General features: G+C 42.4%; 1 protein-coding gene across 5 annotated transcripts in view; it reads right to left on the reverse strand.

Moving 5' to 3' along the window:
- The window catches only part of AGO2 (argonaute 2, RISC catalytic component), a 55,672-nt gene that overhangs the window by 27,422 nt on the left and 6,394 nt on the right, over positions 1–21,856 (reverse strand). Inside the window, exons 1-6 of one of the 5 annotated variants that reach the window (XM_021387137.1) lie at positions 18,342–20,672; positions 11,374–11,569; positions 7,412–7,532; positions 2,576–2,760; positions 1,130–1,266; positions 859–993 (exon numbers count right to left, since the gene is read on the reverse strand). In XM_021387137.1, the coding sequence (XP_021242812.1) occupies positions 859–993; positions 1,130–1,266; positions 2,576–2,760; positions 7,412–7,532; positions 11,374–11,569; positions 18,342–18,378 (811 nt within the window). In that variant the 5' untranslated portion in view covers positions 18,379–20,672. Of the gene's footprint in view, positions 1–858; positions 994–1,129; positions 1,267–2,575; positions 2,761–7,411; positions 7,533–11,373; positions 11,570–11,699; positions 12,156–18,341; positions 20,673–21,856 lie in introns of those variants that run through there. The other 4 variants (XM_021387138.1, XM_021387140.1, XM_021387139.1 and 1 more) reach the window with 4 other exon arrangements.

Below are 21,856 nucleotides of genomic sequence, written 5' to 3' on the forward strand. Positions count from 1 at the left end.
AAAACAATCGCCATTTGAGAAGATGAATTTTTTTAAGGAGACTGACATAACAAGGGATGCTGCACTGAGATGCTCTCAGATGGCCATGTGCACAAGTAACTTTGACATGACGCTTGATCAAGTGAGTACGTGATGGTGACACACAATGAAATGAAGGCTTGTCAAGGACGAGAAGCTTATATAAATCACAAGCCAGTAACTCTTCTCAGGAAGCCCATCTGTCAGGAACTTTATCTCAACCCTTAGGGAGTGAAATGTGTCATCTTCACGGATTCACTGCAGTACTTTCATTAAGAACACAGGTAATCAAAATTACCCTATAATAGGAACAGGCTCACACATGCGTAGTTACCACATTCTCAAATAAATTTACTTATTTGCATATCTGAACTCAAAAGGTGCTTGCTTCAGAAGTAAATCATAGTGTAGCACAAGTTGTAAGGGATCCCTAAGGATCATGGTGCTCGGGGACATGATCTAGTGGTGGGTTGTTAGAGTTAGGGTAGTATGGTTTGGTTGCGGTTGGGCCTTGATGATCTTGAAGGTCTTTTCCAACCTGAGCAATTCTATGATTCTATGATCACAGAGTCCAAAACGCATTCACTTAACCCTTCACACCAGTCAATCAAGTCTGAAGCTATATATTTATCTGAACAGATCCAGCTTTGCTTCCTGTCGAAGAAACTGTCAAAATCTTGAGACAAATGCCAGTAATGCTTTTTGAGCAAACGTAGAGGCAAGAAAAGTGTATGTTCACTGTAGTAATTTGCTTCCCAAATAGTCAACAGCTATAGAAAATCTTCTGAATATATGTTGGTAATACACCAGCAGACAGAATAAAGCAGTTATATTTATTACCTTTTATTTCTTTGGTAAACTTTACCCTTTGGGAATCTGTCAGAGGTTTTTGTTGTTCTTCAATACTTTTGAAATCCAAAACTTCACATACAAACTCAATAACTGGCTGTGCTTTGTAAAATGCAGTTGCTGATACTGTAGACAAAAACATTGAAGTTATATTACAAAAATACAGAGGAATATTTTCTTTAAATAAATACAACTGAAGGAATTCAAATTTTTGCCTTTCCATTGAAAGAGACAGAAAAAGAGAGAACCGTATAAAACCCACCATCAATATTTAACATCATTTTCCATAAGGAAGGTCTGACTGATTGATGGAATCCAAACCAAACCTCTCTGCCACCGCCTAATGGATTTGAGCACCCTTCTGATGCTGTAAAAAAAGATCGCCCCACAGGAGTATATCTGAAAAAGAAGATAAATCCAGATCACAAAATTAAAGCAGAAGGCAAAAAATATTTATATTAGTTATGACTTTATTGATGCCTATTCAAAAGCACAGAAACATCAGTGTTTCAAGCTATAAACAACCCTGTAATAATCTCTCCCATTATTAGTGCGTGGCTTCCTCTGAAATCCATGGAAACACTGCTCTGGTAAACGACTCATCTAGCAAGCATTTCTGAAGCATCTTTCGACTGCATCAAAATGATTGCATTGGTAATTCAGCACTACACATTTAATATCAAACTCATCAGAACCAGTGCTAGTATGTTTCTCTGAATAAAAATGTTTGAATCATTTGTCTCAGCTGTTTTATTTACTGTAAAAGCTGATTGATTCTTTTCCTGAAAGCGAGGATAAAGTCAATGCAATATAAGGCTATTTAAAATGTATTTCCATAAATCTGTCAGTTCTTTAAAATGAGAAAGTTCAGTAAAGAACTCTGTTCTTTATTCTCCAGCTGCACTTAGTTTGAACAGTGGTGTTAAGCAAGTTGTTTCATGGTGGCAGATTTAAAGAAACCTAGTGTTTCAAGTTTGACTACAAATGCCATGTACGTTGCTTGGGACAAAATCATTTTAAAGCATTTATTCCCCCTATAAAAACAGCTGTACCTAGTGCCACTAATGTCTCTCTAGCTCAGTAATATACAAAATCAGAGATTAACACGTGCTGAAGGAACACAGGAATAGGGCAATAGGTTGGCTGGGAGTTTCCTTCTCAGAAGTCCACAGAGAGATGCAGTACAGCTGAGCTACCAGGGCACCCCAGCCCTCAGACCACACCAATGCTGAACAATTTTCAGTAATTTTCAGTGCAAAAAGAGACCTGTATCCAGGTTTGAGGCTTCTCACTTTATATCGTACCGCAGAATGGTTTGGGTTGGAAGGGACCTTAAAGCTCCATTCCCATACCCCTGTTGTGGACAGTTACCAACCAGGCTGCCCAGGTCCCCATCCAACCCGGCCCTGAACATCTCCAGGGATGGAACATCCACAGCTTACCCGGGCAACCTGTTCCAGTGCCTCACCACCCTCTGAGTAAAGAATTTCCTCCTATTATTTAATCTAAATCTCCCCTCTTTTCATTTAAAACCATTATCTGATAAACAGAAAAGCGCCATGTCACCTCGCCTGGCTCCACAAAGACCTTTGTTCTAGGTAGCTATTATGTGGTAGAGCTGTGGACGTACATCCAAACTAAAACAGCTGCCCAAGCATTTCAGATATTAAGGCAAATTTCCTCAGCAACGCCAGTGTCTTCTGCTCACCTCATGGAAGGCAAGTGCCTCATCACTACATCCAGTGCCTGGATGGTTTCAAACGGGACGCTCGGCAGCCGGCCAGAAAGAGCATCATGTAACGCCTGCAAACTCACGCAGGACATCCACTTTATAGCCACCTTAAATATTCTGTCCTTGCCTTCTCCTGGCAACGTGACCTCCAGCTCCACCTGCAACAATGTCAAACAACAAACTAAGATGATTCTTTCTGTTTGGAGAGGAGAACGAGCGGGGGGTAATGAAGTTCTCTGAATAATGCTGTAAAGCCTGGGAGAAGACAAAGTGCAACGATAAAGAAACAGCATATGTTACACACAGCCTCTAAACAGCTACCTTTTTTCCAAAGGTCCATTTCAGCAAACTGGTACGCTTCCCAGGCTGGCATCTATCTGTCTGAGACAAAATTACTCTTTGGAAGTGTTTGAATCCAAACAGGGAGGTGTCCATGAAGATCTGATAACCTGATTTCAGATACCCAACGCATATTAACACATCAACACTCACATCAGCTTCAGCACGCCCAAAGTAAAACGTGGGCTGGCATTACCTACCAAGATTCACATGTTTCTCTTGTTCACGTTTCTCTTTCTACAGCATTGGACTGTGCTACTATACAGTGCTACTATAGACGCAGTTCAATGAGAGAAAAATCCACTAAGTTTTCAAAAAAACCCCACAAAACATCAAAAAAACACTAATATCCTAATACAGAAGAATAAATAATGGTTCAACTGTGAGTGATGTTAGCATGCAGGAAACAAGCACACTCCTTTACTGTGCTATGCCCTACTTTGAATTATTCATCCAAAAACACTGACAAACAATGTTGCTGTGAATAACTCTAGCTGTGGGGTATTTTCTAACACTGATTTCTCATCTTTCTAAGAAGATAAGGTCCAAGAACAATTCTTAGCCTAATTACAAGTAAAGCTTGTCCAATATCACTAAAACTTGCAGGAGTGACTGAGAAATAACATCATCAGAATGCCCCTTGTGTTGGATATCAACAAAAACATTGCATTTTCCTGTCCTAGGGAGTGTACTGCTTAAATTCAAAAGACATCCACTTCACAGACAAACTGTAATTAGAGTGCTACTGAAAACAATACGTGGTAACAGCAAGCTAATATATGCAGTCATCTGCTCTCTCACAGCAGTTAGCTCCTTCAGTCAAAAAATAGCAAAGATAAAACAAACACAAGCAGCCTCTCCATAAGCCAAAAACCAAGTTGACAATTTATAGCAGACAATCCAAACTAATACTGCAGTCTCATCTTTCCCTTAGAACAAACGTTATTCACCACAAGAGCTGTGCAGAGGAAGGAGCCGTGTGGCCATGGGAGAGCAATGGAAAGTAGAGTCTGTAACAGCAGGATCTGTAGAGGGCCCAGAACACTTACCCTGCCAAAAAGGCCATGCAAATGAAGGAGGCTGTCAGCTCACACTGGTTGAAAGCTTTCTGTAAAGCCTCTTTTCGCTTATTTGGCTTTTTCCCCCCCGCCTTGGTCTCAATTTACAAAGCTCCTTAACCACAATGGTACAGAAAAAGATGAAGAACTGATCTATTTGTGGTGCTGTATCCACATCCCTGCTAAACACAGGGCTAAAGCATCTCTACGACGATTACATGACTGCAAGCCAACGTCTGAGCCCCTCCCTGAACCCCACGTCCAACTCACACCTTGAATCTTTAGTTTAAAAGCAGATAATCCATAATGTGAAGTACATTACCCTTTTTAGGTAATAACTCCCTAACACACAGATAGGCTCAGCTATCTTCGACAGATCTACCAGTTACCAGAGCGATATCTGGGCCACGTACCCGCTACATTTAGCTTAACTGTCACAAAGAATTTACAGTAATGAATTTGTCCCATTTTTTAACAGTTGGCTTTAAAGCCTTTTCAAAACCAAATTAGTCATTGGTATTGCTCAAATACATAAATTTTAATCCAACTTTCCAGTTTGTCTTCCTTTAATATCTCACCTGAGTGAAATGCTACTGAAGAGTTGAAAAAAAAGGCTTAAAGATACATTAGGAGACTACTCCTATCTTCATACCTTGACTGTGTCCTCTACGCGTTTTGTATGAGTAAAAATTAAGAAAATATTTTCTTTTAATACTTACGTAGTCCTTATTTGATCTGAAAGGTCTGAAGAAACGAAGGAGTGAAAGAATGAAAATTAGGCATGATAAGGAAGGAATTAAAACAGGTGTGATTAGAGGGAAGGCTGAGCAGAAGAGATGAAAATGTGTTTGTACTAGTTAAAATAGAAGCAGGTTATCAGCAAGGACAAAGAAGAAAGAACCACCACCACCACCATGAGATGAAGACAGAGTATGTTAGTTAAGTTAAAAAGCAACAGGAAAAAGGAGCTGACAAATTGGTTTCAGCCTTCTGATTAGCAACAGTTCTTCCATTACTGACGTATATTGCAAGAAAATTAAGATTTTCTCCAACTTAGATTAAGGACCATCTATTAATCATGGTACATTCACGAATCTTCTCAATACGATCCTAAACACAGCAAAACTGCTATATTTGTTTTGTACAGAGCAGCCAGAAACCCCCAAAGAAACCCAATCTAATTACTTTGGACGAAAGCGTTAATACCTACGAGCTTTATACTGGTTTAAACAATGCTTAAACCAATTAAGCTCCACACAAAAAGAAATTCCCTCATTAAGCTAAATTTCCCCACACCTGATTTCAACCAGCTGAGGTTTTTCTCTATTAGCTTTTTCCTACAGGGTAATAACTTCGGTTGCTTTGAAATACAGATATTAAAGTTCTGTACTGGATGGGAAAAGGGAACAATCTGAAAGTTCATTAGAAGCAAGCCTAAATGAGAGCCAGTTACACAGACGAAATGACCTAAACCATCTTGTGCTGAACTGCATTAAAACCCACTGCTCTGTGAGGCTAAGGCACAGTGAACACCTCGTGCAAGGAGCACTGCTCTGCTTAGATCATCCGGTCTCGCTCAAAACATTTAACAAAATCAAAGCCATCTTTTAGTGAAACGCAGATAACATTCATTTTCAGGAACACAAAAAAATCCCAGAGCAACCACCTTAACTTCACTTCTGGCTTGAAAGTAATTTCCATCCTTTGAAAGCAAGAGCAAAGATTTCAAATGCACTGATCTGGGGTCAGCTCCTCAGCGTATACACTGGGAAAGACAGGCCAGACATTTCAGCAGCCCACCTGCTACGGCTTTTTTTGGCAGCTCCTTCCAGAGGAGGCTTCCTAAGAAGCAACAAATACAACTCAGCTCCTACACAGCTTGGCAGGAAAGTCATAAATGGGTGCATCTTGCCAGTACATTTGTCATTTTTCCTGCTGACAGCCACTACACTTCATTTTTACCACATATGACTTAGTACACACGGGTTTTAAAATCCAAAGCTATCTAGAGGTGAGGCCTGTTTAGCAAGCAGATACTAGGATGTACAACAAGAAATGCAGTGAATCTCACTAGATCAGAGGATTACTTTTATCAAAGTTTCTTTATTCTCCATCCACAAATCATTTTTCATCTCCATTTTCTATGCAGAGTTTCATAGACAACTCAGATGGCATTATACGTGTGCATCCAAAGGCCTTGTTTCACCACTCACGCAGACGGATGTTAAATATCATTTTATCTTCAGCAAATACCGTGCAATCTATGCATCAAATCTCTATGAACTGGAATACTGTATGCAAAAGTGAAAAAACAAGTATCTAATAATCTTAAATGATTCATTTATAGAGTTCCCAGACATTCGCTAATCAGTTAATGGAAAACAATTAAGAATGAGACTGACCTTTACTGAATTATTCTCACTTTAAATACACTTAAGGGAAATTTAATTTAGAGATAAGAGTAAGAGCTTGATTTGGGTAGATCAAGATCATGTCAAGCACTGCATAAGGCACACAACGGTAGACACGGAACATCAGTATTAACTACTTTACCGCACACCACTACAGCATTTACAAAGACCTGAGCTCTGTTCCCAACTGCATCACAAAGCAAATTTCCATATTTCTCTACAATTCCTTTTCATTTCACATGGTCAACTTCGGAAGGACAGGATTGAACCATCTCTGTAAGTTGCACCTGCCTCACCTTGCAGCAACAGCAGGAAGGTATAACGGCCTCCAGGAACTACTACAAGTGAACGACTGTTCCCTTGAGTATTTAGGTGATAAATACTCAAGGCCACAAAAATTCTGTCTGGTATTAGTTTAGTATATGCTAATTTTACAGGTAAAGAGCTGGCAAACAGCACTCTTAAACTGCCCCAGTGCCCAGCCGGTAGGTGTTCGCCTATCAAATTAAAACCCGTTTCACTCTCACATCACAAAGGATTGGAGAGGAGGGTCCATACTGCCAACCACGCGATGTAGGAGTGTCTTCCCACTAGTGGACAGCAGGAGTCAGCTTTCAGTAGGCTTTGACAAGATAAATCAGCTGATAAATAAATCAGCTTCCCAGAGGGATGCTTCCTCTCCCAAACCTCATTGTGCTCTTACCTTTCCCTTACTGCTAGCACAGAACGCATGCGCTGTTTTGGGCAGTTGATCCACCTCAAATCAGAAACCATGAGTGGGGAGCAAGAAAGGAGGAAAGGATATGGAAAGGGGAGAGACCTTTGTGATGGCAATGAGATCACAAGACCCTAAGAAAAGTGGAATCTAAATGCAGCAGAAGATTTACACCAAAAAAAAAAAAAAAGAACAAACCAACTTCTATCAGTTATTACAAAAGCTCTGCAAATATTACACCGGAAGGTCCAATCAGAAACTTTTCTGAAGTTTTCTGTTTAAAACTTACTTTATCTCTTCCAATGGGAAGTGGCATTGCTGTATAAAGGTTTTTTCTTCCATCAAACACTGGCTTGCGATCCCCAAAAATCTGTGTTTTAAAGTGCTGAACCATATGCTCCACTATTTCTCTGAAAATACAAGAAGAAAAGACTCCATTAATTCAACTTCTTTTACTTTTGATGTTACATAGCAAATGAATACTAGTATTTATGAGTAGAAGCGTTAGAAAAATTAAAGGGCTGTCTCCAGCTAGGTATTAAAGCTAAGATTTGTTTGATCTGAATTACAGCAATCTTTTCACAGACTAAACTACTTTCTGAAAGCTGCTGTTCTCAGCTTTTTCAGATGCCTTTCTGTTTCCTCTGATTTAACAGAAGTGGCAAACCAAAAGATGGTGCTATCTCACACTCACAACAGAAGGCACACGGTATTGTCTGGGTCTTCTGTTCCCCAGCCCCACAGTACCTTCTGTATGGAGCCAAAGCTCAGCAGACTGAGAGGCTTTCCAAATACAACTACCCAGGCTTTCAGCCTCAGCCTTCCACCAGCACAACATTCCTATGATGACAGAGATGCATAAACTTCCTGCATAACACTAAGACAGATTACTTAAGTGCAATTTTTTCCACAAAAGCAACAAAACCAGCACTCACAGAGATCCAAATGCATTAGAAATACATATCCATTCATTAAGGCACAGCTGGAAATATGCCCTGTTTGTACGAATGATGTAACCACTCCCAAAGTGCTTGTCTAACCACGGTGTTTACACGCTGGTTATGCAAACCAGTTCACCAGCAGATGAGCGGCCTGCTGAAGTAACAACACCCTTTGATGCCAAAGGCCTTTGGTCCCAATGCCCCAGACAGGCATCCTCCAGGCTACGTGTCTCACACAGCTGGAAATCTCAAATCCAGCAGCGGTTTGCAGTACACTGCCTAGAAGATCCTTACTGAATATATGGCTGAGGGGCAAAACAGCACAAAGAAGCTGAGCTGACACAGAAAGGAAAGCTACAAGACGCTGTTTCCTCTGCACCACTGTCAACGAGCTCAGTGAGGCTGCAGATGACTATTTTACTCACCATGACTTGGAAAGGAAATTAGCCGAGTTAGATACTGTAACGACACAAAATTCTGAGAAGAAACTCCAAACTCACTGAAGCACTGCAGTGAGTGAAGGCTGTTTTACCTGACAACTTCTTTGCCCTGTCCCAAAGCTTTAAGACTAGATAGGTCCTTTAAAAGAAACCTATCCCAGCTTCTGAGAAGTATGAACGAAACTTGACCCGGTAGCTTCTGCCTCAAGTCCACAGTGTCTGACTGAACAAGTGCCCATTTCAAGGACAGGAGGGAGATATTTTTCACCCTTGTTTTGAGCAATGGAAAATCCATTTTCTTACTGAGCAAGCTTTGATTGCAAATCGCTCTGCATGAAAATGAACGCTTCCGTTTAATTAAGGTTTTCACACTTCAAACTCTGTTCAGCAGTGGTGTTTCTCAGCTGTGGTTTGAGGCATTTAAATTAAAAGTGGAACTATTTTCTCCATTTGAAGTTAAAAGAAGGAGTGATTTACTAACATTCCAATTCCAGCCCTCAGGGACCACTGCACAGAGACCACACATGCATGTAAGAACACAAGTGACCACAAGTGGAGTTCATTTTGAGCCTTGTACAAGTCCCAGCAAATCCTCACAAATTAAACTAAGGACACTGACAGTGGGGAACAAAACCCCAGATTGCCCATCCTGAACATCTACCAACACAGATCTGGACCTTCTGCTACATGAGAAAAACTGAGCCTAACTGCATAGATTTGGCACAGCAGCCCGCTGTCTCAGCTAGGTGTCTTCCAGTCCTGCTCCAGCTCTTGTTTATGGTGTAGCCAACTGTACAGCCCAAGCCATAGGTAATCTGAGAATAAAACTGAAGAATGAAGCCAGCACAGACGAGGGAATAGCGTAAATAAAATTAAAATCTCAACCTCTTCTAGATGTTAAGACACAAAGTAATGATAAAAGGTATTGATTGGAGGTATGCATCTGAGTTATATAACAAAAATACTAGAAACTAGTCTAGATGAAAAAATGAATTTTAGTCCCGGACTGTATGTGCATCCTACATATATTTACATAAATACGTGCACAAAGATATACGTGCAGGACTGAAAGGCCACAGCTAGCAAAACTGCAGGCACTGACGAGTGCATGTACACCTACAGGGTAACAAAAGCACAAAGTGCTCAAGGAAGAAGAAATGAAACATACTCTTCATTAAGTGAATCCAATTTGTATTCTTCCCACACTGTACAGAGGAACATGCACTGTCGAATGTATTCATGACAGCCTTGGTTACTGCAAAAGGCACTGAACCATGCAGATCTGTATCTGCTCCTGATACCACAACACAAGGAGAGGCTAACCTAACAATGGAGATCAGGTCTGAAGCTGTCAGTGGGGCAACAACTCATTACAGAATATAACCTGCCTTCTCAGCAAGGAAAATTGCTTTATAATTACTTTATAATTACGCTCTCTACAATTTCTTGAGTACCGAGTCCCCAGTACTAAGGGTAGGGATGAGAGCAGTAAGCACACACATGCTGGATCACAGAGAGGAGATCACTCAGGACAGCAGCAAACACACCATGGAACACGGACCAGCTGCACAGCACTGCACTGCACCTTCCAGAGGGGCTAAGGAGCACAAAAATCTGCAGACAGCAGCAGGCGTGCTGCCAGGACTGGAGCAGGAGGCAGGGATAATCAGTGAAAGTGAAAGCAAAGCTCTCATGGCTTTCACTAGGAAAATCTGGACCACAAATTATTATTTTTTTTAGCACTACAACGCAGTGAGAATGCATTGGTGGTATCAACAGGGCAACCTTTGGGGAAGAAGAGAATTTAGTTTAATTCACATACAACATCTGCTTTTAAAACTAAACCCAGTTCTGGAGGGGTTTAAAAGTTTTCAACAGCCTTAGAAAAAAACAGCAACAAAGTACAGCAATGCAGCTTTATGGAAATACCATTAGTAGCAAATTTGTTAGTGCAGCAATGGATAATGCAATGCAGTTCATTAATTGAGGTCAAGAAAACCCCAGTTTCAGGTGACTTTTTGGACTCCACACTTCGCTCATAACTGCATATTCCAGCCATGTGACCTTTTTAAATACGGAAAGTTTTTGCTGTTGGATGTGTAAACACACCACTCCGATACTCTGCACTCAAGATGTGTAGGTAGTTACAATGATGACACTTGTGGTTTTGAGTTAGTGCCAAGTCTTGTTCTCGGTTTCACTTCTGGCAACACCGCTCTTTTTCAAGTTAATGAGGTTGCCACACTGTGACTAATAGGACACACACGCAAAAGATGGGACCTAATTGCTTATTTCCTTTGCCAACTGATCCACGCTTTCATCTTCCTATCTGTTTCAGGAGCATAACTTTCCCTTTTATAGAATCTACTGATGAAGGATAACTTCTTACCTAATTCACTCCCTCCATGATCCTCTCCCAGCAGCACAAACAAATGGGTTTTACCTCCCCTTTTAAGTAGGTGACGGCAGGAAAACAAGTTGGCAACACCAGCTCCCTACTGAAGGGCTTGCCAGCCAATTGCACTCCTAAATTTAACCAAGCAATACCAAAAATATTACTTATCAAGTTGGTTTACACTGATCTAACCCCTCTAGAGTTAATGCAGTGGCTTTAATCAGAAGTTGACAGGTTCAATCAAAATAAGGGACCACTAGCACTAAATCTCTGGGTTGGGGCAGACACTGTTGGAGAAGAAGTCTGAGGAGTAGTGCTTGTTGACAGATATGCAAAGCTGGAAGCTATCAGTACAAACAACAAATAGAGACAGACATCTTCTGAGCTGTCACTGAAAACAGGCACACGGCTCCAGAATTTCCAAATGAAAACCAGAATGTAAGCAAACTGAGGAAAAAGCAAAGCACAGGATTACCTGTTAACTCTTCTAGGACATTTTTCTGGCTTTATATCCAACTCATAATGGTAGATATCTATTTTAGGAATGTCCATTTCAAAGAAGTTGGCCTGCAGTTTGATTGTTCTCCCCGAAGTCCCAAAATCTGGGCGAGGAGGAGGTTTGAAGGCATATCCCTGTATGGGTGGTGGCAACGGTGGAGGAGGTGCAAGCACTGAAAAGAGAGAAAGCACAAATTAGCCACACCAGCTACATTCAGCGGAATTCAACACATTTACAGGCTGTTTATCCAATGAAGTAGGGGACGTTCAAACTGGTAACAACTTAAAAACTGGAAAGAAAACCTGCTATCAGGAGTCCATCCATTTTTCATCTCTCCTTCCCGTGCCGGTTCACTACTTGCTGTTTCCTAGTCCTCATTATTGACCAGAATCTTAAAATAGATTGCATTTTCCTATACCACAAGTCAGCTGGGCGGGATTTTGAGATGCTAAGCAGGCACTGGTGGAAAAGCAAGAACCAGAGCACTATCTATGAAGAATCTCAGTTCCAAAACAGATACTGAAACAAAAAACCTCACCACTTTTATTTGAGCTAACACCTCTAAAAAGGAGTTGACACCACTTAAACTACCTTTGACATCTTAAAAACTGTGATTCTCCAACAGTAACCTGAAAAATCTGTTCAAGATTCTCATTCCTGAAGGTCTGTTCTTTCACAATGGTGATGATGCATGTTCCATCATGGGCATCCTGTTGGATGAGAAGCTGGACATGAGCCAGCAGTGTGCACTGGCAGCCTGGAAGGCCAACTGTGTTCTGGGCTGCATTAAAAGAGGAGTGGCCAGCAGGGAGAGGGAGGGGATTGTGCCCCTCTACTTGGCTCTTGTGAGGCCCCATCTGGAGTACTGCGTCCAGGCCTGAGGCCCCCAGCACAAGAAGGATGTGGAGCTCTTGGAGAGAGTTTAGAGGAGGGCCACCAAGATGATCAGAGGCTGGAGCACTTCTCCTATGAGGAAAGGTTGAGGGAACTGGGCCTCTTTAGCTTGGAGAAGAGAAGGCTCTGGGGAGACCTCATTGTGGCCTTCCAATACTTGAAGGGAGCGTATAAACAGGAGGGGGATCGATTGTTCATGAGGGTGGACAGCGATAGGACAAGGGGGAATGGTTTTAAACCGAGACAGAGGAGATTTAGGTTAGATATTAGGAGGAAGTTTTTCACTCAGAGGGTGGTGCCGCACTGGAACAGGTTGCCCAGGGAGGTTGTGGATGCCCCGTCCCTGGAGGCATTCAAGGCCAGGCTGGACGTGGCTCTGGGCAGCCTGGTCTAGCGGTTGGCGACCTGGCACTCAGCAGGGGGGTTGAAACTCGATGATCTTTGAGGCCCTTTTCAACCCAGGCCATTCTACGATTCTACGATCATTCCCACAGTTTCTATTCTCCTCTCTTGGCACTTCTCTTGGAATATTTGTTTCTTTTTATCCATGCTCTGTATCTTGGCTGCATTATGATTTGCCTTACCACTGTGACCTGTTCAACTACTATTTACCCATATTAAGAATTGCCCTTCCCCATGCCATTATGCTTTCTAACACTGCTGTGCTTACTACCATAACCCAATTTCTCTGCCCTTTCTTTTGCTGCGCCGGATTTGATACATTATTTTTCCGTATTTCCAAAAACTGGCCTCAAGTTGTTCAGATTTGGAAACAAAAGCACTAGCACCATGGAGGGCAGAAGCACCGCAAGCTGTTTATGCTGCAAAGCTACGTAATACTGGAGAGATTGGTAACTAACATCTGCCTACTCCTTAGAATGGGATTGCTCATTACTTCTCGCATGGATATAATGAAGCTGTATTTACAAATATTCAAGGAAGAACACTGGAGCTTAGTGACAAATTGTAAACAAAAGTGAGGGCATATAAGCAAATTACAGAGATAACATGAACAATGCAAATTTCTGGGGAAAGATATGGAACAATTCACACACACAGTGGAGAACAGAACCAGGCTCTTCAGAAAGGACAACCAGCAACATCAGCTATTTTCACTTCTAAACTTCATCTTTTTTAAATGATCCAATTAAAGTTATTTCTGGCTCAACTCACTGAGCAGACTTATATAGGGCAGGGTGGTGCTTCGAGGAGATAAGCACTGTTTATTAAACAGCAGCACTGACCTGATAAGCAGTCAACCTCTATTCCTGTGGCACGAAGCAGATACACACGCGTTAGCTACAGGACTGAGGGCTGTACCTATGTGCACATAAGGGACATGGTCTACTGGGCATGGTGGTGATGGGTCGATGCTTGGACTACACCACGATCATAGCGGTCTTTTCCAGCCTTACTGATTCTATATGGGAATGCTTCTCTTCAGGGGAGGTGTTGCAGAGGATACAGATACACTCTGCCCGTGGAAGCCTGCCACAACTCACCCACCAGAGCCCAAAGTGCTGCCTCTGGCAGTCTTCCAAACACACTCCTGTGGTTTTTTGCTCCGTTCCTGGTTTTCAGAGACTCCTTTGGAAACACAGGCAATGCTTTCAGACAGTATTCTGAAAGTCTACGTGCACTGGATTTTACTTTTGAAGAGCTGTCAAGGGGAGAATGAATTAGAAGATGAAAGACGAGTACACTGAAACATCCTTGTGATATGCATCAGAAGCTCCTTGCTCGTTTGCTCCATGACAATGTGAATAATAAGGATGTTACAGCTTTGATATGATGACCGAGACCATCACGAAAACACAGAGCTCTATTTGCAAAGTTCGAAGTAAGGTACGCTGGATATTCAGTAATGAGGTGCCAGTATAATGTGTTCAGGCTTAAGTGGAATTGTGAAATAACAGGCTTCCTATTAGAATTCATCCAATTTACATAGACCAAACGTTCAAAGTTATCACTCTTAACAACTGTAATTTCTACCAAAAAAAATGACATTGGAGAAAATCTGGATATTAGAAAAATAACCACCTCATGGCAGTTTTTCTTAAAGAACAATAAACCACAAGCAGAATTACTCTGTTAAGAGAGCAGAAGGAAAAAGGAGGTGGCAGAGGAGCTGGGCTCACACACAGAAATGCACAGAAATATTATTTAGTGCAGAGTTCTGCAAGTTTACAACAGTGCTGCAAATTCAAGGCTGGCTGCATGCAGACTTCTACTCCATCAAAATATTGCAGATCCAAACCGGAGATAAGAGTGACTCAAGGAGCCACGGGGCCAAGACACTCCCAGCATGTGAAAGGAATGAATGAGCCACGCTTCCGATCGCGCTCCTCTCCCGCTCCAAAACCCAACCACTCGTGGAACTGAATTGTCAGGGCTGCTTTATTTATCACCTAGATGGAGGCTCTGAGCACTGTCCCTTATTCTTCACAATGTTGTAAAACTTAAGGTTGTTCAGTTCTCTGAAGTGTTGCTCAGCACTAGAAGCACATACAAAAGATTTTTCGCGTGGAATTATGTCATTAACATGCAGAGGCCTAATGAGTTACTAAATAAGAAGCAGCCAAGCTAGCTGCATCTAGAAGGGCTTGTTGACACAGGACATCATCCAAGCATAATTCTACTACTGTAATTATGTCAATACGTTTTCTTCTGTAGCGAGTCCTAACACATTTAATTACCTGGTGATGTTTTCACAGCTCAAAGAACACTCTAGCATTGAGCTAACGCAGCCTACATCTGTCATAGGAAGTCTCTCAAACTATTTCTTTCAAAATATGGTCTGTAAGTGAAACTGCTGTGAAGGAAGGAAGCCTTATTCAGAAGATCCGCTTTCAGTTGAGGTTTCTATTATCAGACACCAGGGCGGTTATTCCGGCTCATCGGTGCGGGTGTTTTCAGATATCGCTGCGCTGACCTACCATACAGCTGCCACTGCCAGAAGCTGCCATGTGAAAAGGAGATGTTTAAGAGCGTCAACGCTCTTCCCAGCTGGGAGGTTATGAACCTGAGCTCAGCTACTGATCAGCTGCTTGGCCCCCAGACCCGCAGGAAACAAAAACAAGAATGTGCTTATCGTGATCTGGTTCAGAACCAAGACCAGCAAAAGAAGGGATGCATGTGCTTCAAGAGGCAGCAGTGCAGGAGGTGCTGGATACCGTAAGAGCACAGAGTGAGCTGGAAGAGACCAGACATGACCACTCTCCTCCTCAGAAAGTTTCCAAAGCAACTCTTACAACTGGTTCCAGTGGTTGATTACTCTCATGGTAAAAGAAACTTGCAGTATTATTAGCTAGTTTCCTGTGTTGCTGCTTCTGTCTTTCACCCCGTCCCCAGTGCACCTTCCCTAAGTCCACGTCTATCTCCTCCAGATCTTGCCCTTAGGAACTTGCAGATTACCTTAGCTGTCCTCACAGTTCAACAAACCCAATTCTCTAAGCCATATGTAAGTACGTCAGAATGTCTTTGCACACCGTCTTCAGCTTTGGGCCAACTTCAGGCTTTCTTACAGTATATGTTTTTAAAGAAGTTTAACTTCTGAACTGGTTTTCTGTTAGGAATGGCTGGAGAAAGATAGGAAGAGGGCTTGCAGTGTTTTGTAAGAGATAAGGCAAACTCCAAGCTGCAGCTAATAGTCCCTTGATATTATGGAGGGCAGAGGCATCTATACATCTGTCTTTGCTGCTTATTAAGCATGTTTTTGGAGTACAGAAACTAACTTCTTCAGTTCAGGTACAGCACTGTTGGATTAGAGGATACACAAGCAAACAGCCCGATCAGTTATCCCCCACAATTCAACAAACCACAAGGGAAGTGCTGGAGGGAAACTGAAGACACAGCGATGTGAGAACTACATTTAAGTCTGTATTACAGCATTATCTTAAATATCAACTACTGAAGATCCCATACTAAGGCGTGATTGCCGGATGACTTCCTGCTAATAACACATCCTCTTGAAAAACAATACTTGATAGAGCCCAGAAGGGCAAGTAACCTGATAAGCATCTGAAACGAATGAGAGCAAAGAGCAAAAACAATTATTCCTACCCTTTTATGCAAACGAAGACAATCTAAGATTTACTGAGGTTATAATCCTGTAACCACTTCTTGTCCTAGCAGTATCAATGAGGACAATTATTCAATTGGATGGAGAGCAAACACATTACTAAAGCTGTCCTCAGGAGGAAAGAAAACAAAAAACAAAAAAGGAGAGTGGGGAGGAGGAGAGCCTCCTGGTAATCATCATCTTCTATTCTCCTTGAGTTTCCTAGCCAAGAGCTGTTAAATGATTATTTTCCTGGAATGGCCCTACAATGCTATCCAGAGTTCAATCACTCGGGAATGGAGAATTCCTGCTGCCCATCACTGCTCTTGTGCTTCTCTCAAACACTCACTTCTCATCACACAATCATTTGAGTTGGAAGGGGCCCTTAAAGGCCATCGAGTCCAATTCCCCTGACACCTACAGCTCCATCAGGTTACCCAGAGCCCTGTCCAGCCTGATTTTGAGTGTCTACAGGAATGGGGTTTCCACCACCTCTCTGGGCAACCTGTGCCAGTGCCTCACTAACCTTATTGTAAAAAAAACATTTTCCCTATGTCCAATCTAAATATCCCCCCTTTTAGTTTGAAACCATTTCTCCTTGTCCTGTTGCAACAGACTCTGCTAAAGAGTCTGTCTCCTCCTTTCTTACAGCCCCCTTTAAATACTGAAAAGCTGCTCTCAGGTCACCTTGCAGCCTTCTCTTCTCCAGCTCTCTCAGCCTGTCCTCAGAGGGAAACTGCTCCATCCCTTGGATCGTTCTTGTGCCCCTCCTCAGGACGCACTCCAACAGATCCATGCCTCTCCTGTACTGAGGACTCCACATCTGGATGCAGTACTCCAGGTGAGGTCTCACTAGCTCAGAGTGGAAGGGCAGAATCACCTCTCTTGCCCTGCTGGCCACGCTTCTTTTGATGCAGCCCAGGATAGGGTTGGCTTTCTGGGCTATGAGGGCACATTGCTGGCTCATGTCCAGCTCCCATCCACCAGCAGCCTCAGGGCCTTTTCAGCAGGGCTGTGCTCTATCCTTACATCCCCCAGCTTGCACTGATAACAGGAGTTGCCATGACCCAGGAGTAAGACCTTGCACCTGGCTTTGTTGACCCTCATGAGGTTCTCCTGGGCCCACTGCTCAAGCCTTTCTAGGTCACCCTGGATGGCATCCCATCCCTCAGGCATGTTGACCACATCACACAGCTTGGTGTCATTAGCAAACTTGCTGAGGGGGGCACTCATTCCAACTGTCAATGTCACTGATGAAGATACTAAAGGTCACTGGTCTCAGTACTGACCCCCGCCACATACTCCTGTCATTGATCTTCATCCAAACGTTGTTTCAGCCCACCATGTGTTTCCATTCACACTTGGAACCCAAGCCTTAAAGAAACTTCAACCACCTACATTCCTCCTTGTTCTGCCTTGAAGTGTTTTGTTTCTGTTATCTCTATGAGTCGCCTTCGTATCTGGTCTTATTTTAAGGCCCCTGTATGACGCTCTCGGGAATCTCACTGGAGCCAAATTGCTTCTAATTCCTTTGTGTTCCTTAATGCAATTCAGTATTCAGATAAGACGCAGAAGTGTTGGATAAACAGCATTGCCTTCAAATCTGTGATCTCATTATGTTCAGTAGACTTAATCTAGAGATCATTTTTATGTAATAATTGTCACTTACTGCAAGAGATTTGAAGTAGTGTTAATTACCAAGTCAAACGTTGTATTATTTTGCCTAGAACAAATAATCAGTTACAGATCTACAGCTGCCTTGGTTATCCTGGATACTTCCCCACCCCGCTGTAAGACATGGATGTGATTTCTCCCTACTGCAGGATGCGATGCAACGACCTCCACAGAGATCAGAATTCCTTCCAGACGCCCACGGTGTAAGCGTGGTCAGAGATGAAAGGGAGAAACAAGACATCAATCCTGTCTGCTTTACAAGTCATGGCCAGGTTTCCAACATGGATACGTGAGAGACTACAAGAACTCCACTTACAAGTTGGGGTGAGCAGCAGAGGAGCAGCACAGAGCATTCAAGACACACACGGAGCATCCAGCAGCTATCCCTACCATTAATAAGCCGTGTGGCTTGACGGATACCTGCATGCAAAGCTGTACAAAGTACCACTGAAATTCTTCCTGAGGGAAACAGAGAATTCTTTTAATTGAGAACAGTAATGTTGAATTAAGTTATCCACTGAAAACCGTGAGCACCACCCAAATAGTGGAGTGAGTGCTTACGACTTACCTACAAGTCAGTAATCCAGCTGAAAGTTAATGTGAATGGAGCCTAGAAAGTAACTTCACCTTCCAGCAGATCTCTACTAGATGAAAGGGGGAAACATGGAGATTGATCTTAGTGCTATTTATCACAGTTGACCATAACGACTCGTTCTGTTCTCATTACCTTAGTAAGTGCTGAACTAATTCCAGGTATTTCTAAGGATTTAAAATAACAGTTAAAAAACTCTAGTGGTATTTTCTGCATTCATAAAGAACAGTGCCTCCATTCAATACAACCTCAAGCCTCTGGCAATGGAGAAGAATGACGCAGTGAATACATACATTATCTTAGAAAAGAAGAAAACACCCAAATAGCACGCACTCCTTCCTTCATGCTGCTTCTGACCTTTCATAAGGAAGAAAAGAAATTGTGTGTCCTTCATTCCACCTTACCTCCCTTTACCTCCATGCTCTGAAGCGCTGCATTTATGTTAAGAAGTGCAGCTTACTTCCTTTGTTAGCTGACACTCATACTGCAACACTTGAGACCACATAGTTATGTACAAAATGATACAACTCAGCCTCCACTGTCATCAGCTTTCCTTTCCCTTTTTTTTCCCCCCCTCAAGTCACTGGTAGGCTGGTAAAGCACGTCTTTATTAAGGAAAACTCGTTAGTGTTGCATACTTATTTCAAAGGCCGGGCTGAAGTTTCTACCAAACTACTTGTTGTGACCATCAGACGAGTGAGAACTTGCACTCAGTCCACAGCACCATTGAAGCTAGTGCCAGAAACAGAACTCAGCGAGGGCTACATAGCCCCAAACCCATCACCTTAAGCACTTCTACACCTTTTGCCCAGTGACATTCGTATTGTATCCAATTTAGCAAAACACAGAAGTGATTTGTCAATGCTTATTGAAGAAGTATGCCAGGATGGACATATTTTGTGCTGTACCTCTGCAGATATATTCATACCTCCACAGACTTGCAATAACTGTTTTTGTCTAAACTCTGAAAAGACAAAGTTTAAGACGTCGTCATGCCTAAGATATTTTTAATGTACAAAATGGAACTCTTCAGACAGAATCACAGAATCGCTCAGGTGAACTCGTAATTCAGAAGCTTCTCTTTGAAAAGAAATCTTTGCCCAGACACACAGCAGATTAATCTAAAAAATACAAACACTCCCATGGCTCAGTTTCAAAGTAGGAAATTCACAGTTAATTTATCATTTTAGATAGCAAAAGCAGCTGCAGGAGCATCTTTACCATGCAAGAGATCCAATGGCATACCGCGCGGTTTTAAGAGATATGGCTGTGGTTTTTAGCATCGCTGAGAGGAGCAGTAAAATACAGGTTTGCAATAATGGAATAATTGAGACATGAGAAGCGTAGGCTTTCAGTTGAATGCTTCTGTGATGTTTTTCCCCCACTACAGCTTTTTTCTTCCACCTGCTTCCTGTAGCCAACTTCAGTTCTCATATTAGTCAAAACAAATGAAGACCCAGCTGTGGCACCGCGCCACCCGAGTGGTGACAGCAAAAAGCATAGGAGGAGACTATTGAGTAATGACACCTGACTATAGGGAGAGCCACATTCCCAGGGAAAAATGAATTGCAGTGCAGTGCCACTATTAACATTTTATTCAACACTGCAGCTACTCCCATACGTTTCCATTTGTGGCCCGTTCTAAGGATTCTGTAAAAGGCAGCAAACAAAGAAAGCATATACAAGTTTGTCCACGTTTTGGATTAATGGACATTTGCAAATCAGCAATAATTAGGAAAAGTATACCACCACTGTATTCTAATCACACAACACAACCTAAATAATAAAGCTCCACTTCCTCACCCCAGGGGGAATCCACTCTGAAGTTTCCTCCTCCTCAGTGAAGCTCTCGCTTCTTCAGACAACGCACCCTCATTCACACGGAGCGGCTTGTACAGATCGAAACTAAGCGCTCCCTCACTAAACCCTGAAGAAACACATTGGGTTCACTGAGACATTCGTTCTTCTGCACTGTCATATCTACCCGAACCTCAGCACCCTCAATTCTATTTTTGTTTGGTCTGCGGTTTGGAGGGCTGGTGGTTTTTTTTAATTGATTTTTTTTTTTTTTAAACCTACACCTCAAACATTTCTGCTGAGAAAGGGACAGAGTCCAAAGAGCTCAAGTTGAAGCTTAATGTTGTTTGAGAAGTCCTGCATTTTAGCAGCAATTAGGATAAAAAAAAACAGTATTAAAAATCACAAAGAAGACATCCCCCCCCTCCCCAAATGCACAGACTCGCCCTCCAAGTGAGAGCAAACGAAGATGTCAGAAATGATGGAGGAGTACGATAGTGCAAGAGAGGCCAACCAACAGAGGAACTCCTAACGAACAGCAGAAAGGGAGCATTCACTGCAATCCACGGCTTGTATGAAAGGACAATGTAATAAGCTCTTTATCAAAGGATAAGCGAAGCCAAGAACATAGAAACATTTAGATAGGAATTCAGCCTTTGCATGAATAGACGCCTGTCCTTTACTAGTTAACACTTGCTAAACAAGTTTCAGAAGGTATTTAACAAGGCCCCAGTAATAATTACGTTTTAAAGGCTTATTCATCTACATGACAAGTTTAACTTCAAACAGTTTTTAGATTGATCTAGCCAAGCCAGCGAATCCTCCCCTCTTGGGAATTCTTCTAAAATTGGCTTATTTAAAACAAATCAGAACTGGTACGTCCACACACTTCCTAGTACTAAATTACAACTCACACTGTATTGCTTTCTCACATTAGTAAGTTCTAGTGTGAAACTCACAGACAGAATAGGAATACACAAATGCACTCTAGCACACAGTTCTACAGAGGCGATCTGTGACACGAGCAGCTCTAAGAGCCACCCACGCTCACATGGTAGCATCTAATGCTGCCTCGCAAGTCAGTCCACAGCCTGGCCAGAAAGGAGTCACTGAAGTGGGTTTTTTTCCAGACTAACTACAAAATCATCAGCCTGCTGATGCCTGTCTATCAATCTGTGCTGGAAAAACCACCATGGGTTTTACAGTGTTGAGCTTCCCACGCAGAGATTACAGCACGTCCCCCAAAAGAGTGACCACTCCATGTGTGCCCCACAGACAGCTGCTGCAGTCACAACACAAGTCCCACACCTTGTTACCACTGGTGTTGAGAGAAGCAAAGCAGGAAGGATGCACCAGGGCAAAGGGATGAAGGCAGCAAACAAGAGACTTGGGTTTAGTTTGGAGCAGTGCATCATGCAGCATCCCACAGTGCCAGCACAACC

This window comes from Numida meleagris, chromosome 2 (assembly GCF_002078875.1).
Source record: "Numida meleagris isolate 19003 breed g44 Domestic line chromosome 2, NumMel1.0, whole genome shotgun sequence".
NCBI lineage: Eukaryota > Metazoa > Chordata > Aves > Galliformes > Numididae > Numida > Numida meleagris.